Consider the following 26,683-nt stretch of genomic DNA (forward strand, 5'->3'; position numbering starts at 1 on the left):
TTACCCCCCTTTGGTCTTTGGGCTTCCTCTATCTTCTGGGGAGCCAGGTGGGCCCCCTGGTTCCTCTCCTTTTCCCTCCGGTCCCTCTGTCCTCCTCCCCATCTCTTCCGGGTTCCCCACCCCCCTTTTTGCTTCCCCACTCCTGGTCTGCTCTCTGCCTTTTCTGGGTTCCCTCTGTCCTTTATCCTCCCCTCTACTCTCCCTGGGCCCCCTCTCCCCCCTGCTGGTCACTTACCTTGGCCACCTCCTGTTTCTGGCAGCACGCTCAGATACCAGAGTGCCATGGAGCGCTTCCACCGAAAATTGAATAGTAGGGTTTATAGGTTTGTCTTGGGGGTTCGGGGCTTCCGGTTCACCATAGAGCGAGATGCTATTTCGAGGGGATGGAGTGCACTTGACGGGGGTTGGGCTCGACCTCTTTAATATCGCTCTGCAGGAACTGGTGGAACAGGCCATGGGTGGTCTTGGTGGGGTCCCCCGCTGATTTTAGGCAGAAAACAGCGGGGTTGTGGCTGGGAGTATGTCCTTGCCAATTAAGTTTGAGGTGGTTAGGTTAATTATGTGGAATGAAGTGAGCAAGTTTTCAGGTCTCAACCTCCCCTGCTCTAAAGGGTTAACCTTAGGTTACCTGTTATGACGTGCCCACTGAGCGAGGAAAAGGTTGGCTGGTGGTAAGCATTGGAAGAAAAAGGAATTGATACCGAGGGGGGAGGTGAGAGGAGGTGGTACACAGACACATGGTCAGTTTATTGGCAAGGATGGTTGGGTTACACTGTATGACACTATGTGTTAAGTTATATGTTAACTTATGGTTATTTATGTTTTGACATTTTAATTATACCAAAGAAAAGAGAATATTAAAACAAATTATGGATGTGTTATACAGTAATTAAGTGTTCTTGCATGGCAAGACCACTTACTGTTATCTCACATATATATTCTTATTAAGTGTTCTTGCATAGCAAGACCACTTAATATTATCTCACATATATTATTATTATTATTATTATTATTATTATTATTATTATTATAGCCAAATTTAGCACCCTTACTCCTCCCACAGTTTTTACACTACATAGACAGGAATATACCGAAACGTGCGGATTGTTCCCGATTGGATTGCTATTACTTTGTGGAACATTTCGCTGAATGGTTCACAGAATATCGTCGTTCTTGTGGCCCCATAGGAATGAATGGCAAAATGTTGATTTCTAAACTGCCACCACTCCCTCATTTTTAAGCCCACCTACACAAATATTATATCAAAACATTCAGCTATCCCTGCCACTAAAAATGTCCATAGCTAATCCATAGTCCTGATAGTTTTCACAATATGACCATTTGTTTGCAGTCCATTGACATTCATTGAAACTCCACTCTAGCCAGCTCATACTTGAAGGGCATTTTTAATACTTCAGAGACATACTATGCATCAAAATGTAGGTCTGGGTCTTGTGATTCTCACAATATAAAGCTCTTCGCTGTAGGATTTGTAGTGTAGTGATGTCGCGAACATAAAATTTTCCGTTCGCAAACGTGAACTTCCGCAAATGTTCGCAAACGGGCAAACCGGGCGAACGGCCATAAACTTCAATAGGCAGGCGAATTTTAAAACCCACAGGGACTCTTTCTGGCCACAAAAGTGATGGAAAAGTTGTTTCAAGGGGACTAACACCTGGACTGTGGCATGCCGGAGGGGGATCCATGGCAAAACTCCCATGGAAAATTAATAGTTGATGCAGAGTCTGGTTTTAATCCATAAAGGGCATAAATCACCTAACATTCCTAAATTGTTTGGAATAACATGCTTTAAATCATCAGGTATGATGTTGTATCGATCAGGTAGTGTAAGGGTTACGCCCGCTTCACAGTGACAGACCAAACTCCCGTTTAACGCACAGCAAACAACCACAAACAGTCCATTTGCACAACCGCAAACTCCCCATTTGCACAAGGTTGGATACCAAGCTAGCCATGTCCCGTTCCTTGTCCTCACTGATATCATTGAAGGTTTCTTCCTCCACCCAGCCACGTACAACACCAAGGGTCCCCAAAAGGTGACAACAAGCCCCCTGTATTTTTTTTTAAATGTACACTACTGTTACACCACATATGAGTTGCACTGGTGTGACACTGTGCCCTGGAAGGCCCTGAAACGCACACGTGTGAAGGAAACTGACTGCTATTATATTACAGTAAAAAAAATATTATTATTTTTTAAATGCAAGCTATTGTGACACCAGATATGAGTGGTGGCACTGGGCAAGTGGGCACAGTATACGCTGTGAGCCTGACACACATGCTGGCAGGCAGGCAACTGCAATTAGTTTACACAAAAAAAAAAAAAGCAGACTGATGTTCTAGCCCTAAAAAGGGCTTTTTGGGGTGCTGTCCTTACAGCAGAGATCAGATGAGTCCTTCAGGACTGTAGTGGACACTGAATACACTAGCCTAGCTATCGATTTCCCTATTAAATCAGCAGCAGGGACTCCCAGGGTCTGCACCTGGCGCCCAGAAGGAATCGGATGAGCACAAGCAGTAAACAGCAGCCTGCCAAGCATGTCCCACTATAGCTGATCCTCCATACCATGCCTTTGATCACATGAACTGCTCTCTGCACATTAACTAATCGTAAAGTAGCAAGCGTTTAAACATGTCATTATTTCACCTCCTAAAGAGTTTATTGTCGTAGTTCCTTACATGCCTTTACCTTAACAGTTCATGTATTATGTTATTCACTAGTCTCATCTCATGGGGCGACTCACACTTGATTTATAACTAGTGGTGGAGCTGCTGATATAAATACACAGTTGATAACGTGCAAGCTACACCCTAAACATGACAGCCATCTTTCACAACAATGTACTGCTATATACTCATACCCTCAGTGCAACTAGCCATGATATACGCACATTCAGCCTAGCATGCTCAAATATAACACACTTCTGTCTAAAAGAAAAAAAAATACAAAAAAAAAAGAATGCAGCTTCCGAATGAATCTAAAATGGATGCTGTCCAGGAGGTGGGAGGGTCGGGGAGGGAGGGTCTGCTGCTGATTGGCTGGAATGTGTCTGCTGACTGTGAGGTACAGGGCCAAAGTTTACTCAATGATGACGAATAGGGGGCGGACCGAACATCGCATATGTTCGCCATTTGTGGCGAACGCGAACAAGCTATGTTCGCCAGGAACTATTCACCAGGGAACTATTCGGAACATCTCTAGTCAGGATAGATGCCTATGGAATGGGAGGTACGGGTTGAGATGGTACGCATACCAGTGTCTCAGGGGCCAAATAAGCATTTCTGGACAAAAGTGTCTGATGGGCCTTGGCAATCTGGTCCATACGGTGATCCTGTTCTTAAAATCTTGCCTCATAGGAGGCCATTTGCTGTCCTAAACCTGCAGGGCCCATGGTCCTATCATATCATAATGATGTAATACTCCAACACGCAGAGTTTAGGATAGCAAGGGACAAGACTAGGATATAACTTATTACCTGGACTTGGAATGGCCAGACTAAACGTCAGACAGAGATAAAGCGTAATCAGAAATAAGACGAGGTCATGGTAACAGAGAGACTACGAAAACGAGAACAAGCCAGAGTCAGGTAGATGGTAATCAGTCACACGGGCAAACAACACATGAAGGGTTAAAGATAAATTCAGAGTCAAGAACAAAGCCATGGTCAATATTAAAATAAACAAAATAGATCAAGGAACGCACTAAAGGGAACTGACACAGAAACCACGATAGGACAAAGTGGATAGGGCTAGGGAAGTTTAAATATCCTTTAACATTTGATTGGCCCACGTCATGCCTACGCCCCCAAAACGTTTGTGTGTGCGGGTGCTGGAATGACGTGGGCCACTGGGAGCCTGAATCAACTTTTGGCTCCCACTGCCCCTTTAAGAGCGAGCTCGTGACTCGAGCCATGCTCCTAGTGCCAGGCGGGCCACGTGACCGATCACTGCAGTCAGTGCACGTGGCTAAGTCAGAAGAGGAGATCAAGCCGCATGCGGCTCATGTGGAGGCAGGAGTGATCCAGCCACGCGCGGCTCAAGCTTAGGAGCCAGGTCGGTCCCAGGATAAGGTAAATACAGCCACAACCACTTATCCCAATCACACACCTTTCCTAACGTCCTATCCCGTTAAAAGCATACCGCGTATTTAATAAAACAGATAGACCCCCTACTTCATCCAGGTTACCGATCGATGGTTCGATATTCTGAGCCCTCTCTGATTTACTGTACACGACTATTCAATATTCCCACAAATTTTATATAGCATTTTATGTTTGTTTGAGACCACCTTAAAAATATTGGATATCGCTAAAAATCATGATCACGATATACTTTCTCTACAAACCTCTAAAACGAACCAAACTACTCATCCATACGCTATACCACTTTATCCCACCTAGAACTAGTGCCCAGTTAAAATACTTGACTCTTACTTACCCACACTCAGTCATGCCACACACATTTCACCACTACTCTCACTGAATCCCTCTGACTACGGCTAAATTCATCTTCTACATCAGAACACTACTCCTAAGATTGGGTTGTATCCATGTCTCGGGTCTTTCATTTAGAATAGGGGCAGCTTCGGTCTCCTTCAACACTGACACTCCAGTGAATATTTTTAAAAGATTGGGCAGATGGAAATCCTCAATCTACAACCGATATATTCCTCATCCCGAGAAAGAAATGAGTAAAGCTTTTAAAAGTTTGGCTTTGTAAATTTGATGCAATAAGTGTGTTTTTCTTTAATACCTTTTCACCCTCTTTGCATGAACCCGATTTACATATATTACTAATATGTTTCTGAACATATATATTATATTATTCACTCACTCACTCACTCTCTGGGCCGGCCTAAGACATCATGCTGCCTAGGTCCAACGATAAATGACTATGCGGGATAATGTATAATAAACACAGGTTACTGGCTATGGGGGGGGATAATGTAGAATAAACACAGTCAAAGTTTACTCAATGATTACGAATAGGGGGCGGACCAAACATTGCATATGTTCGCCATCTGTGGCAAACGCGAACAAGCTATGTTCGCCAGAAACTATTCGCCAGCGAACCGTTCGGGACATCACTATTGCAGTGTTTAAAACTACGACCACACTCCAACCTTTCCACAGTTACTCCAGCGACTCCAACCACACAACAGTTACTCAAGCCACTCCACCCAGTTACTACACCCACTCCAGTTGTAAACTACTGGTGGAGGCAAGAACTCTTCACACAATTTCCCCAGAAATTTTAGCTTTTCTAGTTATTCTTATTATTATAGCCAAATTTACCACCCTAACTCCTCCCACAGTTTTTACACTACATAGACAGTAATATACCAAAAATGTGCAGATTGTTTTTGTTTGGTGATTTCTGGGGGTGCCTTCCCCTTCCTAGGCGTCGTGCGTCGCCCTACTACTGAGTTGTGTTGAGGTTCCTGGGTGCGTCGAACATTGTGGCTGTATGAGGGTTTGAAGAGGGATGAATAGTTAAGGAGGTGGGTTAGAGAAAGTCAGACAGGGCGGGAGAAAGGATTCAGGGATGTACGGAATAATTGAGTAATCTCCCTCAGTTCTTGACCCGCTAGCCGCGCCCCCTGAATCCCGCCCCGCCATGTACATTATCCAGGATTGTCACCTTTCTACATGTTTTGTGAGATTACCCACTATGGTAGCATGTTGTCTGGATCACTGTATGATCCAGCACGTAGAATTGTGTAACACAGATGACTGATAGGTAACATATACCGGACCTTAGAATGGCCGGACTAACATACCAAGAATAGTCAGGAATAGCCAAGGTCAGGGGATCCAGAAAGGACACCATGATAAAGGAAAGACAGAGGTCAGGGATGCCAGAAAACAGGGAAGTCAAAATCAAGGTCAAAGTCAAATAACCAGAATAACCAGAATCAATAACGCGCTCTCGGACAACCACTAGGGAAACCACGACAGGGCAATGAGTGTCAGGTATGAGGCTTAAGTACCTTCAAGTCCTTTGATTGGTCAAAATCGGTCTTTAATCTCAAAACATGTGTGCGTGACATCACTCGCACGCCGACGTCTTCAATCATGTGAGCGGACTTGGGGGTATATTTTGCCGTGGCCGGTGTCCATTAACATGCCGCAAGTGTCAGTCATGCAGGCGCACGGCCGCTGGGTGCAGAGACCGCAAGGTGAGGAGGAATGTGGGTGCTTGGGTTTGTTTCCAGAGGGTTGGTATTAGTGCTCTGACCACGTCAAGAAGGTGTCGGAGGATTTACTTTTTTTACTTTTTGTATGTTGAGATCGGTTCATGTGTAGAATGGAGTAGCACGTTCTTCACTGATAGCTGTGTTGTGTCTCCCAGTACGTCTTTTTTTTTTTTGCAGTGCATATAACTGATACATACAGGCTTGAGGTGCCCCGAAAGCAGTACTTCGCTTTACATGCGGGACCTGTGAATGGCATGCACAATTTTATATTATAATCAAGCTTAAAGGTAGTCAGGTGTATTGACATACTGATGAGACAGTGACATGGAAAACGTTATATATCAGTGGTTCAGGAACAGGCTTAAACTTCCATTATGTCACATAGAGAAGAAATTAAATCACAGGATTAGGAAACATGCGTGTGTGTAGTTTTAAACGATAATGATTATGATTAATGAACCTCCGTGGGTGTTATGTGAGTGTGTTTGCTCGCTTTTACTGAGGGATCAGGCAAGGGTGGTATGTAGAGCTGGTATAAGCTGCAGCTCAGTTGTTGTGGTGGTAAGCCTGATAGCTTATGTATGTGGGGGGTTGGGAGGGAGGGAGATAGCATAGATATAGTCACCAACAGACATGGAAGAGAAATTATGTCCTGCAGAGTCAGTGGCTGTGGGTGGCCGGGCAGCGTTCAGAAATGAGCATGGGGTTGGCCGCCTGCTTGCTGTGTTGTCACCCCTTTCCTTTGGGTGGGTACCCGTTTGTCTGGTTGCGCCCTCCAGCTCCAGGCCGGTAGCACGGCCGGCATCCTGTGTCCACGGACTCGGGTACCTCTAGGGTCCGGATCCTTCACTATCGGGCCTTGGTGTTGGTGTTGCGTCGCCTTCGGCGGGCCAGTCCGGGACACTAAAATACAATAAAATACATAATGTTACATTTGTCACATAAAATACCATACCATAACCAGAAACCGATAACAGAAATACGGGAAGTCAAGCTATGCCAAGATCAATCAACAGTATCAGGAACGCGCTCTCGGATAACCAGCAGGATGAAAACTACGACAGGGCACTGAACAACTGCAGGTTTGGGTTTAAATAACCCAGTAAACCCTGCTATTTGCTTATTTGGGTCCCATGACCCTAGAACATGTGTGTACGGCGAAAACGACACACCGCATGCACGTTCACGTCACTAGTGACATCATTGTGGGCGGGACTATCATATAGCGCTGCCTTGCAGCAGATGACGTCCTTCCCAATGCTGGACCTGGCCGCTGTATTAGGAGCTGCACGGAGGGAGATAAGGTGGGTAACCTCTCCCTCCTTTAGTGCGACCGCACCAATCAGATGCGGTCACATCGCGGTGCTGATCGGGCACCTTAATGGTGTGACCGCACTGATCTGGTGTGGTCACAATCAGGTGCCGATCGAGCACCGTGACAGAGGCTTTCTGATTGGAGCCTCAGACTGAGTAATCAGGCACCATCTTCCAGAGTTTGGTTTAAACCATTCACTAACAGTTTAACCCCTTAACATAAGCCCAGGACATCCATACACTAGGTTTACTTCATTGAGATAAAGTTGGTATGGTGCCTAAGTGGCACCTAATGCAAGTTCTAATGCTGATATATAAGAACAATTATGTTTTGTTAATTAATCATGTTGCTATTTATGTTCCTAGGCAAGGGATACCGGTCTGTAAGATGCAACATGGAAATCCAGAAGATGCATTTTTCAATCTGTACAGGTAATTGTGATAGTGAAATAAATTCTTCAATTAATGTTTAAAACTTTATGGCTGGCATGTTTTAACTTACAATGCTAGCCTATATTGCTTTGCTTTACATGTAAATTGGAGCTTTCACTTTTAGAAAATATAAATGTTGTGTTTACTGGTTGAATAGTAAAAAAAAAACGTACCTCCACTGCACTTCTGCTTTGGATGGAGGAAGCCTCGCCTGTTGAAGGAACATATTCTCTATTATGGATAATAGATTGAAAGAATAGTTTGTGTTGGTTTGGGACACTAGTATTAAGAGGACAGACAGAACAATCACTAATTGCTTCAGCCAGTTTATTTCTTGTGTGCTAATGACTGACATATTGCTGATCAGGTATAGTAGAAATATTGTTGGGAAGGGATTGATATTACTAACAGCTATTTAGAGAGTAATTTTTATTTTGAATACATAAGAAGTTAGAGAATGTATGAACTTGCTTTGAATAGATCAGATAATATTAAATAGTCATTCTAAACACCATAACCACTACATGTCATGCTGTTAGACAGCTACAGGTATCGCCCCTGGTTCTTTGTCAAACTCTTTTTGCGTGGTTTCACACAAAATGAATGTCCTTCCTTGTCTGGCCTTTCTCTTCCTGTATTGGTAAGAGAGAAAGTACACTTTAACAAGAGCAATATCAGTTTAATCAAATTTAGACAGCATTGATTGGCTGAACATTGACCCTGAGCTTGAGTCAAACCATGGAATGTGGCTTTACAAAGAGCCAGGTGACAGTGCCTGTAGCCTGCTAGCACCTAAGGCTGTAGTGATTACGGTATTAGGAGTGGCCTTTTAATAGTGGTAGTACCAGGGCTGGCCCAATACATTGTGCTACCTGGATCCAAGGATGAACTTCTGCCTCCCCCATACCAAAACTATGTGCACATCAATTATGTTATGCACTCTGTGTAGTGAATGCAGTGTCCGTGTAGTGAATGCAGTGTCTGTGTAGGAGATGCGTGTGTTTAGTGAATGTGCCTGCAGAGTGGATGCAGTTTCTGTGTCGTGTATGCAGAGTATGTGTGTAGTAGATGCATTGTGTGTGTGTATTGCAGTGTTCGTCAAACTGGTCCCTACTGCCCACTAGTGGGCCTTTCAGGATTCAAGGTGGGTGGTAGTGGGTTCCACGGCACAAGCAGAATCCTCCCTCCACCCAGAGAGATGAACACTTTATTCATCTTTTGCGCACTCAGTGGTTAACAGAAAGTGCAGGCGTGCATAAGTGCACACGTACGAACATGTGCGCGCTGGAGGAGTTGGACAAGGGGGATACACGATAGCAGGTAACAGAGTACTTGTAAAAAAGGAGAAAAAAAGGAGCAGAGTACTTGTAGAATAGGAGAAAGAAGGAACAGAGTACTTGTAAAATAGGAGAAAGAAGGAAAATAAAAAATATAGGAAGAAGAAGGCTAGTAATAATAAGTGGGCTACCTAGCTCAGCCTTCCTGCTGGGCATTGCTATAAGGAAGGTAAAAGAAAAGAATAAAGGAAAAGGAGAAAAAAAGGAAGAAAAAATAGAAAAGGGGGGAAAAGGGGAGGGAATTGAGGAGGGAGAGGAGGCGAGCTGATGCACGGATGAGAAATCATTATGAGCAAACAGAGAAACCGTCTGAATATCAATGAAAGAGGAGACCTTAGTTTGTTCCTGACGAAAATCGAACCAGGTATCAAATATTTAGTCTTGCAGCATCAGCCTCATGGATCTCATTAATCTCTAGTTAAAGGTCATTTTGATTTACTTTATTGTTTTCCCATTAAACTTTTATAAATTTAAAAACATTATAAACATGCATAAAGAAGAAATAGAAAGATAAATTTAAGTACATAATTTTTTTTTAAACACCTTCCTTTCTAAAAAAATATTCCACTCTTGCGCAAAAACCAATAATCGAAAACAGGTGGGCGGTAAGGACCTTTTTCCATCAAGAAAGATGCATTATTTGGTGGTAGGTAGAAAAATGTTGACTACCTCTGGTGTATTGGATGCAGTGTCTGTGTAGTGGATGTGGTGTGTGCAGTGGAGTTGGATAGGGGTTGTGAGGGGTGAGCATTTGTTTTTTAAATTTACAATTAGGGTTATTTCCCCCATTCTGCCTCTTACATGTACCAGGGAGAGATTACCTGGTGGTCTGGTGGCACAGCATGCTTATCCTGTGAAGAGGGGGTCCAGAGATCTTCCCCAGCAGCAGCATGTCCTCTCATCAAGCGAGCCATGTGTTGCCATGGCAATGCTCCACATTAACACATAATGCATGCTGGAGAGCTGCCATTGCAACTTGCAGAAATGCTCTTGATGTCCAACGGGACCAATAGATGGGCTGGCCCTGGTTTGTACTGTATGTAATCTCATATAATAAAAGAACTGGACATGTTCCTATAATTGCCATAAAAACTCCAATTTATAACACTGCAATATATTTCCTAATGTATTTACTGCACAAAGATAACCGCTCCCGTTTCTATTACCAGATCAGAAGAACAAATGATTGAATTTTTACAATGTATGGAAAGCTCATGGTTACTCTTTGACAAAGAAGCAGTTATGTCAGCATTTGATCTTTCATCCTTCAAGATCATCTGTGATTTGGGAGGTTTGTAATTTGAGAGCCTTATTTTTCTAATCTTATATCATATTGCCATCTGTGATTTGCGAGGCTTGTGATTAGTGAGTTTTTATTTTTTTACGTCACGGTATAAAGATGGAATCTAAAAACATGTACGTTGCGCATAGAGTTAAATTAAAATATGAAAGGTTGCTGAAGGCCCTGCTCACACAAGCTTATAATCTATGGTAATTGCCATGAAATGTATTAAACATATAGAAAAATGCATACCTCCAAAACTTTCCCATTTAGGAGGGACAGTACTTATTTTGGGCCCAAATCCCTTGTCCCTCTTTTCTATCCTGAAGCTCTTCTTTTCTAGGAGCTCCATATTGTTGGTGTGTCTCTAAAACAGAGCTCCACAGAAATAAACTCACAGTAATGTGTTTTTAAACTAAATGTGTTAGAAATCATACTGTAAAAATAAAATAAATTCTTATTATTAATTCACTTGGATTGGCTTAAATTGTAATTGGTAACTGGGAACTTGCGTAGAGAGGAAGAGTAAAGAGAGGAAGATATTTTTTCTCCTACATTTGCTAATTATCTAGCTTGAAAACACACTGCAGGAATGTGTACAGTTTGCATGCTAAAGAAACACAAACAGGGTTATTCACTAAACATTGAATTTTGTCAGCCGGACAAAACTGTGAAAATGGCCGAATTTGGACCAGAATGGCAATTCTCATATTTACGAAAAACAATTCCTGTCAAAATTTGGTCAACTAGACCAATCCTGTACCAATCAGCTGGATGCATTTGGTGTCTTATTTACAATCAATACCTTTTTTATCCGAACCCTGTATATAGTATAGGATTTACAAGGCACTGATTTTATTTATATTTAGAATCTTTATTCATACAAAAGTTTCCATCCTAAAAAAAAATGTTTCTCACAGATAATGTAAATGTGTCCAAATTGAACATATGAAATTACATCACAACCTTTCAAGACCACATTTATACATAAAGGTCTACATCTTGAAACAGTATGTGTAGTCATAATACACAATACACAATTCACCATAATAAATAATCCCCCCCCCCCCAAAAAAAAAGGAACTACTGTACCAACTTCCTATCCTGAGATTCGACAAGGTGCAATCCAAGATCTAACTAATTATTGTGATGTTTGAAATCTGGAAGTCCAGGGTAGCCACAATTTGGTCAAATTCTTAATACCAGAATTGAGGTTAAAGCCCGTTTCCATCTTATATTGAAACCATATTTGTTCAATTATATTCTGCCTGCCAGAGGGGAGGGAGATTTCCATACCCTAGCAATACAGATTTTTATTGCAAAAAATATATGGGTCAGAAAAATACCTTTGATTCCTGTCCTGTATGGGAAAGTCGATATTAAACAAAAATAATTGTGGACTAATTTCTTTAACGTCATCAAAAATCGATTGTATTAAGTCTAGCATTTGAAATTTGAAACCGGACATTCCCACCAGATATGATAAATTGTACATTCCTCTTTCCCACATCTCCAACATACCCTCGAATGGGAAGGAGATAGTTTATGAAGTCTGACTTGAACCAGATACCATCTGTATATCAGTTTAAGATGAATTTCAATTAAAGATATGTTGTGAATATACAGCTTTACTAATCGAGTGGCTTTAATCCAGTCTGCAAAGGTAAAGGACCTCACAATATCCATCTTCCATTTGATGAACGAGGGGACATGAGAATCTTGATCCAATGAATCCAACAATTTATTAAATCTAGAAATTCCTCCTCTCTTTTGGTTCAGTACTATTTGGGAAACAATATATTGATCTTTAAGTATAACTTTAGATAATAGAAAGTTCTTAATTCTTAGGTATTGGAATAATTCTCTAGAAGGAAGATTATATTTAAATTGTAATTGGGCAAATGTAACTGGTTTATACCCCTCACATAGATCAGCAATTTTCCGTATTCCTAATTGTTTCCAAGAGTTAACATTTAAATCCACCATAGCATGATATAACACCTCAACAGGGGCATCATAGAGCAGTTTACCTACCAGATTTTACTTTTTATTTAGAATTTTCGAGGTAGCTACCATATCATTTAGAATTTTATTAGAAAACTGATCCTTGCCCAATACGCACAGATCCATGAGACCCAGCCACACCAGAGTGGACAATTTATAGGTGGGGCTATATTCCTGTTCTAGCTTGAGCCACAAATGCATATTTTGATTCGAATTTAACCAGAGCAAAAGCTGAGGTGCCTTACATGCTTCGTGAATCTTAACCACGTCCGGAAATGCTATGCCTCCCTTCGAATAAATCTTTCGCAATGTTTCAAACGCTATCCTGGGTGGTCTATCTAGCCAAATATAGTTAGAGAACATATTTTGAAAGCGATTAAGCATCCCTATCTCAATTCTATATGGAATCGCCCTAAATAGATAAAGAAGTTTTGGCATCAAAAAGGCTTTAATCATATTTAGTCTACCTATCCAAGATGAATCTATCCTCTTCCATTTTGTAACCTGATACTGCAGTTCCGTAAATAGATTATCATAATTCATTTGTATTGCACAAGCGATATCAAATGATATTTTAATTAGACATGTGCAATTAATTTCGGTCCGAATATGAATTCGAATGTCCGAAGTGCCGAATTGCCGAGGTCCCGAAGTTCCGAAATTACCAAATTTCCGAAGTGCCGAAGTGTCAAAGTTCCGAAGCACAGTGTTGCCTAAGTACTAATATACTTACCCAGTGAAGAATGTTACATCGTATACAATTTTAAATAAAATGTATGCAAGGATTCAGCTGTAAGCATTTGCAACACTTACAACAATCAAATAACATACATTCATATAAAATGTAAGTTACTTAGCCTGTCAATGTAATGACAGGAATGAATAAGTAGATAACTCCCTAATTCCCACGGTATTAGGGAGCTATCTACTAAAAGGCTGAAAGACCTAAATTGGTCTTTCAGCCAAATTTACTAATACTGAGTAAAGATTACTTAGTATTAGTAAATTATCCCTACTCGCTATACCGCGAGTAGGGGCATGTCTATTAAACAGTGAGCAGCCTGTGGCTGCACACTGTTAAAAAAAAAAAAAGGTACCCCCTCCCGAGCTTTAAAAATAAAGGGGGAACCTATTGCCCACCCCTCCGGCCACCACCCCTGAGCGGCGGTTGGGGGCTCTAATGTAAAGTAATGCAGGGGGACCTATTATCCTCCCCCGAGCCCCCACCCCTGAGCGGCGGGTGGGGGCCCTAAATCAGAATAAGTGGGGGGACCTATAAGGCAATAGGTCCCCCCTTTAGTTTAAATGCCCCCACTCGCGCATCGCGGGTGGGGGCTCGGGAGGGGGTACCCTATTTTTTTTTTTTTAAACAGTGAGCAGCCACAGGCAGTATAGCGAGTAGGGGCAAAATGTACTAATACTAAGTAATTTTTACTTAGTATTAATAAATTTGGCTGAAAGACCAATTTAGGTCTTTCAGCCTTTTGGTAGATAACTCCCTAATACCGTGGGAATTAGGGAGTTATCTACTAAGCGGCTGCAATAGAAGTCCCGAAATTCCGAAATGCTGAAGTTCCGAAGTGCTGAAGATCCAAAGTTCCGAAGTGCTGAAGTTCCGAAGTGTTGAAGTGCCGTAGTCCCGAATCGTGAAAATCCCGAATTTCGGAATGCCAAACCAAACCAAAAATTTTCCCCATGCACGTGCCTAATTTTAATCCCTAAATAGTCAATTTTATCTTTTGCCCAAGCCAAGTGGAAACGTGAAGACAAAAGATCTCTCTGTGTTTTAGTTAAAAAGGAGGATACAATTGGAGACTTTTTCATATTAATTGATAGTATAGCAAAGTGTTCTGTGTTATCAGGCGCTTAACATAAATTGTAACAAGTGCTCTAATGTTACAGCTGCTCCCACACAAAAAACAGGAACTCTCCAATCCTGTCGTGATTCAATATGAAGTTATACACTAATTTACATACACAGTATGAAATAGTGAAAGTGTGTAGCGCTCAATTTTATAGACTTACTCCACAGGAAATCCTTCAGAGTATGAAGGGTTCATAATCTATTTAAAAAAAATAGAGAAAAATATAGTGCACTCTGTGCAGAACGTTGTGATTATACACCACACGATAAAAGACACACTCACGTGGTTTAGAGCCTATTGAGGATTGGCTCTAATCACTTCCGCCTTGTGTCCTTTAGGTGTCACACACACCTTTCACTCCAGGTAAATTTTATTCCTCAAAAGAGAGAGAGAGAAAGCCGGACGGAACCGGCGAAACGCGTTTCGGATTCACCTTATATTGTATGTATCATTTGATTTTAAGTTGATGTAATAAATAGTTATCTTATTTGGAATACATATTTGGTGCATTTTCCATCCTGCTAAAGAGGGAAAGAGTCATCCCTAAAAGGACTCATATGCTGATTCACTTTGAGCCAGGTCACAGGCTCTCTCTCAGGTGAGAAGCAACCTTCACCTATGTGCATAATTTGCTGTCATATTGTATTGAGGATTTCAACACCAGGGCGAGTTTTCCCTGTTTCTCTCTCTCTCTTTTGAGGAATAAAATTTACCTGGAGTGAAAGGTGTGTGACACCTAAAGGACACAAGGCGGAAGTGATTAGAGACAATCCTCAATAGGCTCTAAACCACGTGAGTGTGTCTTTTATTGTGTGGTGTATAATCACAACGTTCTGCATAGAGTGCACTATATTTTTCTCTATTTTTTTTAAATAGATTATGAACCCTTCATACTCTGAAGGATTTCCTGTGGAGTAAGTCTATAAAATTGAGCGCTACACACTTTCACTATTTCATACTGTGTATGTAAATTAGTGTATAACTTCACTTTTTCATATTAGTCTTATAATTAGAAAAGCTACTAAATGTAGAAATATCTTCCAACAAGGATGGAATAGAAACCATAGGGTCGACCAAAGTAAGAAGTACGTCGTCTGCGAAAAGAGATATCTTAACATCTCCACTCTTTGAGTCCACCTCCCTTATATTAGTATCTTGTCTAATCATTATAGCTAAGGGTTCAATTGTAAGAATACAGAGGAGGGGGGCCAAGGGGCAGCCCTGCCTACAAGGCACTGATTTTAAATAAAATGGGGATAGAATTCATATGGTAAGATGCACATTTACAAATTAGCATTGCATATTATTCGTTTTTGCCAGCAAACAATTATAGACCCAAGAGTGCAGGAGTGAGTAATAGCATGTCCACCCAGCTTGCTTAATAAATAGCTATGAATCGATGTCCACTATGAAACTATGTTTTATGGTTTTGGAGCAACCACCAGCGGATCTTTGCTCACTATTTAGAAGATATGTCCCAACTAAAGGCATGGAGGTGAGGGATATAAGAGAAGTTTTGACTCTCATTGGCTTTTTACACTTTTAATTGTTGTGCCACATGGTTGCCAGCGCTGTCAGAGAGAAAATTGTTCAAATTTTTAAAATTAGGGCCCTGATCTAAAACATCTGGCCCTGGATTTTAACAATTCAGGTCCACATTTTTGGTCGTACAGAAACTTTCATTCTGACTTAAATCCAAACTAAATTAAGGCTCATTTAGAGCCTGGTTTTAAAAATGTTGACATTGTTAAAGGCATACTCCGGCACCAATAAATGTGTTGCAGAATGCAGCACCATAAGCCTGCCTTTTTAGCCACACCCCCTCACTCCAGAAAAAAAACTTCCTTGTCACAGTTATACACACAGCTCAACCACTGACAGCAGTGAATGATTTGAACTGAACTGTTACATAGTTGCCAACATTTGAAAAAGAATTCCAGGGACACTTTGCAGCACAGCTATCAATTACCTACTTGAACCCCAAAGCTTTACCCCAAAGTTTTACACACTCTGCCCAACCCACATAATTAATCTCTGCCTAGTTATCATAAGTTTATAGGGCCTACTCAATAAAGAGAGAATTACAGGGAATTAAGATGGGAAATTCAAGCTTAAGGTTAAAGTAGCTGAGTTGGAAACATTCCCCCATTCAGCTGCACTACTTCGGCCTAAAGTTTGAAATTCTCATCTCAATTCCCTTCTCTCTTTATTGAGTAGACCTTTATAACACCAAGTTCCCATTAACAGTGCCATGTACCCTTGGTATGCGATAGATACATTTGCAGTGCAGCATCTACATCAGGTGCATTTTATCACTTTTAGGCGAGTTGGGTATCAGTGGTGACACTGTCAGTGACACTGTCAGTACAAGTAAAAATATAGAAAGACCTTATGCAGATATGCTTCAATAAGAAAGTTGACCTTTGGATTTAGCTGTGATAATGTTGTTAGTAACTTTAATAAGAGTAGTCTCAGTAGAGTGGAGGGGGCAGAAGCCAGACTGAAGAGGGTCAAGGAGAGAGTTGGAATTGAGGAAGCAGGCCAGATGGGTAAAGACTAGTCTTTCTAGAAGTTTTGAGGAAAAAGGGAGCATGGAGACAGGTCGATAGTTAGGAGAGGTTGGTTCAAGAGCTGTGTTTTTTTTGGTTTTTTTTATGATGGGTACTACAGTAGCATGTGTAAGGGCAGCAGGGACAATGCCAGAAGAGAGATCAGTTGAAGATGTGTGTTAAGGAAGGCACGAGATAAGAGGAGAGAGATCTAATAAGATGCGACAAGACTGGATCAAGCGGGCAAGTGGTGGGGCGAGAGGAAAGGTGAAGCACAGCCACCTGTTGTTCAGTAGCCTGGGACAAGGTCTGAAGGATAGGAAAGGCATGATCCAGGTATGGTTAAGAAAGAGAAGGGCAAGGTGGGGAGAATACTTGCCTTAGCTGTTCAATCTTGTTGGTAAAGTAGAATGCAAAGCTATCGGCTGTAAGGTTAGTTTGGGGGTGGTCACAGCAGGGCAAAGACGAGAGTTAAAGGTATCAAAGAGATGCGTGGGATTGCGAGAGCATGAGCTAATAAAATATTAACTGCGCTACGGAATCTGATGGCACTATATAAATAATTAATAATATTAATAATAAAAGTATGTCTGTTTGTCAAGGGCAAGGGTTTAACTGTATGAAGGCAATATAAATTTATAGTGGAGGAGGTCGGACTGGGTGGGAGACTTCCTCCAGCAGCATTCAGCAGAACTGGCGCCTCTCTGCAGGTAGTGTGTTGATTTAATGTGCCATTGTTTGGGGTGTATCCTCCTCGAGGTGCATGTTTGGAGTGGGTCTGCAGCATCCACTGCAGAGGTGAAGGTAGTGTTATATGAGAGCCGGTGAGGGACAGAAGAAAGCAGGTATGGATAATAGTTAGGAATCAATATCAGCTGACAGTTACTGGCGGTTAATAGAACTGAGGTTCCTTCTGAGTTGAGGGGGGTTAGGCTGAGGTTGGGGGAGGGGGCTATTGAGAGCAAATGATGGTGATCTGAGAGAGGAAATGGAGTGTTGCAGATGTTAGCGACTGTACATTCATGAGAGAAAACAAGATCTAGAGTATTGCCCACCACATGGGTAGGGAACCTAGCTCACTGTGATAGCCCAAGGGAGGAGGTAATAGAAAATAGTTTTGATGCTACTGAGGTCAAGGGTGGGTTAATGTGAATGTTGAAGTCCCTGAGAATTAGGGATGGAATATTAGAGGAAAGGAAGTAGGAAAGTCAGGCAGCAAAGTTGGCAAGAAATAGGAGAGGGGAACCAGGGGGACAATAGATACTGGCAATTTTAGCAGAGATGGGTTTGAAAAGGCAAATTTAATAAATCTCAAATGAGGAGAAAGAGAGGGGAGTTTTGAAGGAGCAGTGAGGCAAGAGCAGAAACTCTACACTACCACCTTTACTTACAGAGTGTTTTGCGTTGTGGGAAGATTGAATACCACCAAAAGATAAAGAGGCAGAGGTAGTGGTGTCAGAGAGATACATATTTTGGTTAATGCCAGTAAGTGTAGGGAGAGATGTAAAGGTTGTGCACAGCAGTAAATTTAGTAACACTGCAAACAGAGCGTACATTCCATAGGGCAGTGTGGAAGGAGGATTAAAGGAAGAGTAACATGAGATGGGTATGAGATTGGTGTGATTCCTGGAGTTAACACATGGTGGGTTTGCTAGGGTGGGACCTGCGTTTGGAGGGACATCACCAGCTTCTAGGAGTAGAAGGATAGAAATGAGGATAAGGTGGGAGAAGAATTTAAAAGGTTTGTGTGAGGGTTTATATTTAGATGATTTAGAATGAGTTGGTAGAGATAAGTTGACAATGTATAAACAGAGTGCATGTAATGTATAGAGAGGGGAGGGAAGTAAAGTGGGAGCAATGAAAATGGTGTCAGCAGGGACAGGTGAGCAGAAGCATAATGAGATTTTGCCAATGAGAGAGGTGAGAGTGAAAGTAAAGACTATAAGGGAGATCAATTTCTATAGTGGAGAGAAGTAAAAAGAGAAACTAAGAAATAGATTAATAAAGTAGTTGGTGCAGGTAGTCTTAGGTAGACCGTCCAAAAGACCTACCTTTGCATAAGGCTGTAGCTTGTCTTGGTAGCTGTGAGTCCTGAGAGCTAGTTAAAGGGACACTATAGTCACCAGAACAACTACAGCTTAATGTAGTTGTTCTGGTGAGTATAATAGCTCCCTTCAGGCATTTTCATACAATTTTTTTTTTTAGCAAAATGCAAAAATTTTGAGAATATATGCAAGGAAGACCATGTGGATGTGATGCAGAATTGGTAAAGAGGAGCATAACAACACAAAGTCCACAAGGTAGCCACTGCCCAAGTGAGATGAGCTGTAAACTTGTCCAGTGAAAGCTTGTTAGCCAAGGAATAAGGCCCTGGGGATATAGGGCAGCTAAGCGGACAAGGGCACATGTATGAGTGTGGGGATAGATGTGTGTGATTGATTGTGTATGTATGTGTGGGTGGGACTATGTGGTGTGTGAGTTTAGTGGGGGGTGGTCTTACCTCAGTGCCACTTGGGATCCGGGCCAGCAAACAGCATCCCTCCCGCCCGCCCCATTGGTATATTTAGTCGCAGCTAGCCGGAAGTGTCCTTGCCAATTAAGTTTGAGGTGGTTATGTTAATTATGTGGAATAAGGGGAAAGTTTTCAGGTCTAAACCTCCCCTGCTCTAAAGGGTTAACCTTAGGTTACCTGTCATATCGTGCCCACCGAGCAAGGAAAAGGTCGGCTGGTGGTAAGCATTGGAAGGAAAAGGAGTTTTATGCCGAGGGGGGAGGTTAGAGGAAGGTGCACATAGGCGCATGGTCAGTTTATTGGCAAGGACGGTTGGGTTTCACTGTATGACACTATGTGTTAAGTTTAATGTTAAGTTATGGTTATTTATGTTTTGACGTTTTGGTTATATCAAAGAAAAGATAATATTAAAATAAACTATGGATGTGTTATACAGTAAGTATCATATGTTATAATAAATGCTGTAGCCTGTTTCATCCATACTATGTTGTCTGTCATTATTTGGGTAAATCTGGTTTGTTTATGTTATTATGCTGCATCGCGATTCCCCACTACGTACATACAAGACTTATACATCATGTACTTGGACAAATTGGTGAGACTGATGCCAAAGTCCTTTAATCCAAATGTCCTTAAAAATGAACAAATAAGAGAGGTCACTTCCTAAAGGGACTAATGCCATGAATATAATCCTTGAGGGCATGAATAACAGACAAATTATGAAACACTCTTCATGGCATTTGCAGGTAAGATACAAAAGAAGAGAGAGCAACAGTCTCCTGGTCAATATCAGAGAGAGTTAACAAGGGACATCTCAAAGAAAATAAGGATTAAGATCTGCATGGTTCTTAGGCAGCTTAAAGGTTTGCCCCCTCCCCCTTCATTCTTCACATAGGGATGGTGAATAGGCCCAAGCAAATGAATGGTCCCAGATCCCAAAGCACATTTAAGGTAACCTCATGGTTAATCCTCATCTGGCTGAAAGCTCAGAAACTTTCCTGGCCTGGGAAATTGCCAGAAGAATCAACAGTTTCCCAATAACAGGTGTAAATTCATTGAATGTGTATGCTTAAAAGGAGCATATAGCAACGCCTTGAGCACTCAGATAATACCTTTATATAAGGGAGCGTAAATCAGGGCCGGACTGGCCCACCGGGATACCGGGAATTTTCCCGGTGGGCCGCGGCACCTGGGGGCTGCTCTGAGCAAGTATGTGCCACCGGGTGGCCGGTCCGGTGGCACACACACTGAGGGGGCCGGCCGGCCGGTCGGCGGCCGCATTCCGCGCTGGAGCCGCCGGACCGGGTGGCAGCCTCGCCGGTCCGGCGGCACTCCTGTCAGGATGTCACTCAGGCAGACTCGCTGAAGGCTGTTGGAGGAGGGAGGAGCATGTCTCTGTACCATGCTCCCTCGCGGTTCCTGTGCAGGGAATTGTGGGAACCGCGAGGGAGCATGGTACAGAGTAAAGTGCATTTATTCCTTATTCATGCTCCTCCCTCCTCCAACAGCCTTCAGCGAGTCTGCCTGAGTGACATCCTGACAGGAGTGCCGCCGGACCGGCGAGGCTGCCACCCGGTCCGGCGGCTCCAGCGTGGAGTGCGGCCGGCCCCTTTGAGTCCTTGACTCCTCTCAGGTAAATGGGAGGGGGGAAATAAAACAGAGGGGCACTGGGAAAGGATGGGGGAAGGAGAGAGAGACACAGAGGGAAAAAAGGGGCAATAGAAAGATGGTGGAGGGAGGAAAAAGAGACAGAGAGAGAGAGAGAGAGAGAGACACACACACAGGGAAAGGGGGAGAAAGAGAGACACACAGGGAAAGGGGGAGAAAGAGACAGAGGGGGAGAGAGAGAGGAAGGGGGAGAGAGAGACACACAGGGAAAGGGGGAGAAAGAGACAGGGGAAGAGAGAGGAAGGGGAGAGAGAGAGAGACAGAGGGGAAGAGAGAGGAAGGGGGAGAGAGAGACAGAGGGGAAGAGAGATGAAGGGGGAGAGAGAGACACACAGGGAAAGGGGGAGAAAGAGACAGATGGGGAGAGAGAGGAAGGGGAGAGAGAGAGACAGAGGGGGAGAGAGAGGAAGGGGAGAGAGAGAGACAGAGGGGAAGAGAGAGGAAGGGGGAGAGAGAGACAGCGGGGAAGAGAGCTGAAGGGGGAGAGAGAGACAGAGGGGAAGAGAGAGAAACACAGGGAAGAGAGGGAGAGAGAAACACAGGGAAAGGGGGGGAGAGAGATGTGGGGAAGAGAGAGACAGAGGGGAAGAGAGATGTGGGGGAGAGAGAAACACACAGAGAAAGGGGGAGAAAGAGACAGAAGGGAAGAAAGATGTGGAGGAGAGAGAGACAGAGGGAAGAGAGATGTGGGGGAGAGAGAAACACAGGGAAATGGGGGAGAAAGAGACAGAGGGAGAAAGGAGAGAGACACACAAGGGGAGGGGGAGAAAAAGAGGCAGAGGGGGAAGAGAGAGACTGGGAAGGAGAGGGGAGACTCCCCCCCCCCCCCCCAATGAGGCTCTCCACTGCCAGACGATCTCCCTCCCCGTTCCACAGGCACCATGCGGGCAGCCGGCTCCTCTGCGTCCTTCTCGCAGGAGCACAGAGCATTGCCGCGGTTACCACGGCAATGCTCCGGCTCTCACGAGAGTGAACTCTAGCCCTGGAGCTATGGGCTAGAGTTCAATCTCACCACTGCGACCACCATGAATTCCTGGTGGTCGCAGTGTTGAGTGAACTCTAGCCCCATAGACATACTTCCCCCACACACACACCATACACATTCACACACTGCCCCCATGCACACATTGCCGCCCCCCCCACACACACACATTCACAGCCCTCCCATACACACATTTCCCCACTGAACCTTTCACACACACTGCACCCCTCACACATTGCACCACTGCTCCTATACCCTAATACAGCCCCATATCCCAGCAGACCCCAGGTAAGTTGTCAAACAGTTCTTAAACGGTTTGACTACTTACTCTGTGAGGGGGCCCCGGCACACCTTGCACCATAACCACTACACAGAGCAGTAGTGGTTATTGTGTATGGATTTTTTCTTTAAATAATCTACAAGTGCCCCTCCCGGGATCAGGCTCTGGATCCGCCACTGGTATATGACATGTATATTAGATATTATACATGTATACTAGATTTATATATATATATATATCTAGATAGCCCCTGCACTCCAACCATGACAATAAGAAAAAAATACCTGGTGTTCTGGTGGCTGAATAATACAAAACATGAAAAATACCGGCACTCAAGGATTTTCAGCAAATCAAATCTTCATTTATTTCGAAGAAAAGAATCGACGCTTCAGCTCCTCACAGGAGCTTTCATCTGGACACTGTCCTGATGAAAGCTGTCCTGATGAAAGCTGTCCTGATGAAAGCTCCTGTGAGGAGCTGAAACGTCGATTCTTTTCTTCGAAATAAATGAAGATTTGATTTGCTGAAAATCCTTGAGTGCCGGTATTTTTCGTGTTTTTTATATATATATATATATATATATATATATATATATATGCCTATTATATTTACACATATGTTAATGTACATTTATATATGCATAATACGAGAAATGTCATTAATATGTACCATATGTAATGAGCAGATATTGTCCGAGTCTTGTTGCTAGGTGCATACTCCAGCACAATAACATATTTAACCCCTTAAGGACACATGACATGTGTGACATGTCATAATTCCCTTTTATTCCAGAAGTTTGGTCATTAAGGGGTTAAAGTAAAGAGCGCACCCAAAATAAACAAGATAACGTAAATTTTTTACAGTTGTGCCCTACATACATTCACCATTTCAGTCCCATTACCAAGCTTTTCTTAATATGTCAAGGTAGTTGGACTGAAACATTGATTACATGCAAAGGCACGTCTGCTTAAAATAAATCAGCACTTTTGTTTATTTTGAAGCCTATGAGTGCTTTTTTTTTTTACGTTGGAGTAATCATTTTAAATTTAAGTTCTCTTTTCTAACTCTGTACCTGCACACTATGCTGGCGCGACGCATTATGGGGCTGGTAAATATTTTTTTCCATGGCTGCTTTTAATTCCCAGTCCGGCCCTGGCGTAAATATTGGGTTTTTTTATGTGCCTTGCATTTGCGACATGAGAAATGTCCAAACACCAGGAAAACCCCTAAAATAAGAGATATCTCCCTCATGCACACATAAGATTGGCCAAACTAACAGCTGCATGAAATATATGCACGTTAAAGGGATGTGTAACAATTGCACTGCTCAAATTACAGGCCTAATGGAGGAATATCAATGATAGGGAGGGCAGGGTGGCCAGAGGGGGCAGGCTGACGCTGAATCTGGAACTACCTGAGGTGTTTTGGGCACCTTAAACAAGCCTATGTGTCCACATGCATCAACACGAAGGATCTTTAGAGGCAGCTGTCCATTACAACTTAACTCTCCCTTCCAGATAATAGGTCAGAACAGGCCAGTAAAAGACAAATGTATTGATCCCTAGAGTGGTAAGGCTAAAGTGAGTATCCCAAGGATAAACACATTGGTAAATTAGGCCATAACAGCACACATTAGTCCTGGAACAGCAAGTAAGCAAATCAGATTAAAATCAATAAAGTTATTAATATCAAGAATGTGTTATCAGATAACACAAAAACCTTCATAGAGGGGGTAAAATATAGAATTGTATAAGAAGATTAAGTATGCTGAAGCATTATGGTTGTCTATGTCCTCTAAGTTGGTGGGTCTTTATCCCATATGTCATGACTTGATCATTCACGGAAGGAAATAAGGAGTATATCTGTTTTTTGATTAATCCATACAGATCAATATAAACTTAACATACAAGTGTTTGCCTTTTTCATTAGGAGGCACAGGGACATTGGCAAAAGTTTGTGACGCTATGTATCCAACCTCGTCCGTCATTCTCTATGATCTACCAGAGATAATACAAGTCACACAGGAACATTTTATATCAAAAGGGGACAATCGCATTTCTTTTCAGAAAGGTATGATTTAATATTTTACTGCATATGTAAATTTATGAGCAACAGAGTCTGAACGATACCATGTAAAGGAAAACAATTATTTAAAATGACACTCCATTGCCCTAATACAAAAACGTGTTTGAAAAATCTTTACTAAGAATATATAGCCCCCATGAAATCATGCATGCATCTAATCATGTATTTTTATTCGGGTTATATTTAAAAACAGCTTGCAGATCTTTTGCCTGCAGCTTTGCCAGTCCTCCCCCTTCTTCTCCATCCCAGTCATCATGTGGCTTTGCAATCACATACTTTACAATGCAGTTTATGGAGAAGTTTTTGCAAGACGTGTTCCAGGCAATTGCCTACCTCTTCAGCTTAGCTCCACTAAACTACCAGGAAATAAAAGAACTAGCTGTCTGACAGGCAGAGGGTATAACAAGGTGCAGTAGACATTGCTTACCTAGATTTCAGTAAGACTTTTGACACTGTTGCACATAGAAAGATCATCAATAAACTACAATCTTTAAGTTTAAATTCCAATATTGTTGAATGGGTTAGGCAGTGGCTGAGTGACCGCAACAGAGGGTTGTAGTCAATTGAATATATTCAAAGGAAGCTTTAGTTACTCAGGGATCTGTACCTGGACCCATTCTCTTTATATTAGTGATGTTGCAGAAGGTCTTGATGGTAAGGTATGTCTTTTTGCTGATGATACTAGGGTTGATGTTCCAGGAGGGACAAGCCAAGTGGCAAATGATTTAGGTAAACTAGAAAAATGGTCAGAGTTGTGGCAACTGACATTTAATGTGGAAAAACCCAACTCAACATCTGAGGAGAGGGATTTAGGGGAATTGTTTCAGATCTCTCAAAGGTACACAGACCATGTAATAGAGCAGCAGGAAATGCTTTATTTTATATGGATTGGTATTGGTAGTAGAAAGAGGTAAGTGCTCATGTACCTAACACTTGTGAGACCTCACTTTGAGTATTGTAGGCAGTACTGGAGACCCATCTTCAGAAGGATATTGATACTTTGGAAAGAGTTCAGAGAAGGGCTACTTAGCTGGTTTATGGATTTCAGGATACAATTTACCAGGAAAGGTTAAAGGGACACTATAGTCACGAGAACAACTACAGCTTAATGTAGTTGTTCTGTTGGGTATAATCATTGCCTTCAGGCATTTTCATGCAACACTGCCTTTTCAGAAAAACATTGCTGAAAACATTGCCGTTAGGGACAACTCCAAGTGGCCACTCCGCAGATGGCCACTGGAGGTGCTTCCTGGCTCAGTGCTGCACAGTAGGCAGCACTGCCATTGAGTGTTTCCACGCTCTGCATGGGGACGCCAAATTTTCCTCATAGGCTTGCATGAGGAGTTGCTGATTGGCCAAAACTGCGTTTGGCCCGTCCTGCCTCCTTGCCAATTTTCCAATCTAATTGGCTAAAAATCTGCAATTCTGATGAAGTCAGCAGGGGGGGGGGGGGGGGGGGGCGCAGGAATTATTTTTTATTAACTTTTAAGGGAGCTAAGGGGGGGGGGGCAAGCCACCTAAATGGTGGGTTAAACATTAACCCACCCACAAACATGTTTGTGTTCCTGACCCTATAGTGTTTCTTTAAAATGTATAGCATGGAGTAAAGATGAGACGGGGGAATAGGATAGAAACATTTAAATACATAAAGGGAATCAACACAGTAAAAGAGGAGACTATATTTAAAAGAAGACAAACTACCACAACGAGAGGACATAGTCTTAAATTAGAGGGGCAAAGGTTTAAAAATAATATCAGGAAGTATTACATTACAGAGAGGGTAGTGGACACATGGAATAGCTTTCCATCTGAAGTGGTAGAGGTTAACACAGTTAGGGAATTTAAGCATGTGTATCCTAGACTAAAGATAAGGCCAGGGACTAATGAAAGTATTTAGAAAACTGGGCAGACTAAATGGGCCAAACGGTTCATATCTGCCATCACATTCTATGTTTCTATATATACAATTCATAGTTACATAGGTACATAGCAGAAAAGAGACTTGCGTCCATCAAGTTCAGCCTTCCTCACATTTGTTTTTTGCTGTTGATTAGTGTTGAGCGAACCTGGACTGACCCCGGACCCAAACACATATCACTGTATGTTCGGGTTGGAGTTCGGAGTTCGGCGATTTAATGGCGCGTTTTGAAAGGCTG

At 42.5% G+C, this 26,683-nt stretch overlaps 1 protein-coding gene across 1 annotated transcript in view; it reads left to right on the forward strand.

Annotated features, from left to right (window-relative positions):
* Window positions 1-26,683, forward strand: part of LOC134607285 (acetylserotonin O-methyltransferase-like) — a 113,433-nt gene that overhangs the window by 56,742 nt on the left and 30,008 nt on the right. The window contains exons 4-6 of the mRNA XM_063450178.1: window positions 7,898-7,963; window positions 10,470-10,591; window positions 24,372-24,512. Of these exons, the coding sequence (XP_063306248.1) occupies window positions 7,898-7,963; window positions 10,470-10,591; window positions 24,372-24,512 (329 nt within the window). The remainder of the gene's footprint in view (window positions 1-7,897; window positions 7,964-10,469; window positions 10,592-24,371; window positions 24,513-26,683) is intronic.

Source organism: Pelobates fuscus, chromosome 1 (assembly GCF_036172605.1).
Source record: "Pelobates fuscus isolate aPelFus1 chromosome 1, aPelFus1.pri, whole genome shotgun sequence".
NCBI classification, from domain to species: Eukaryota; Metazoa; Chordata; class Amphibia; order Anura; family Pelobatidae; genus Pelobates; species Pelobates fuscus.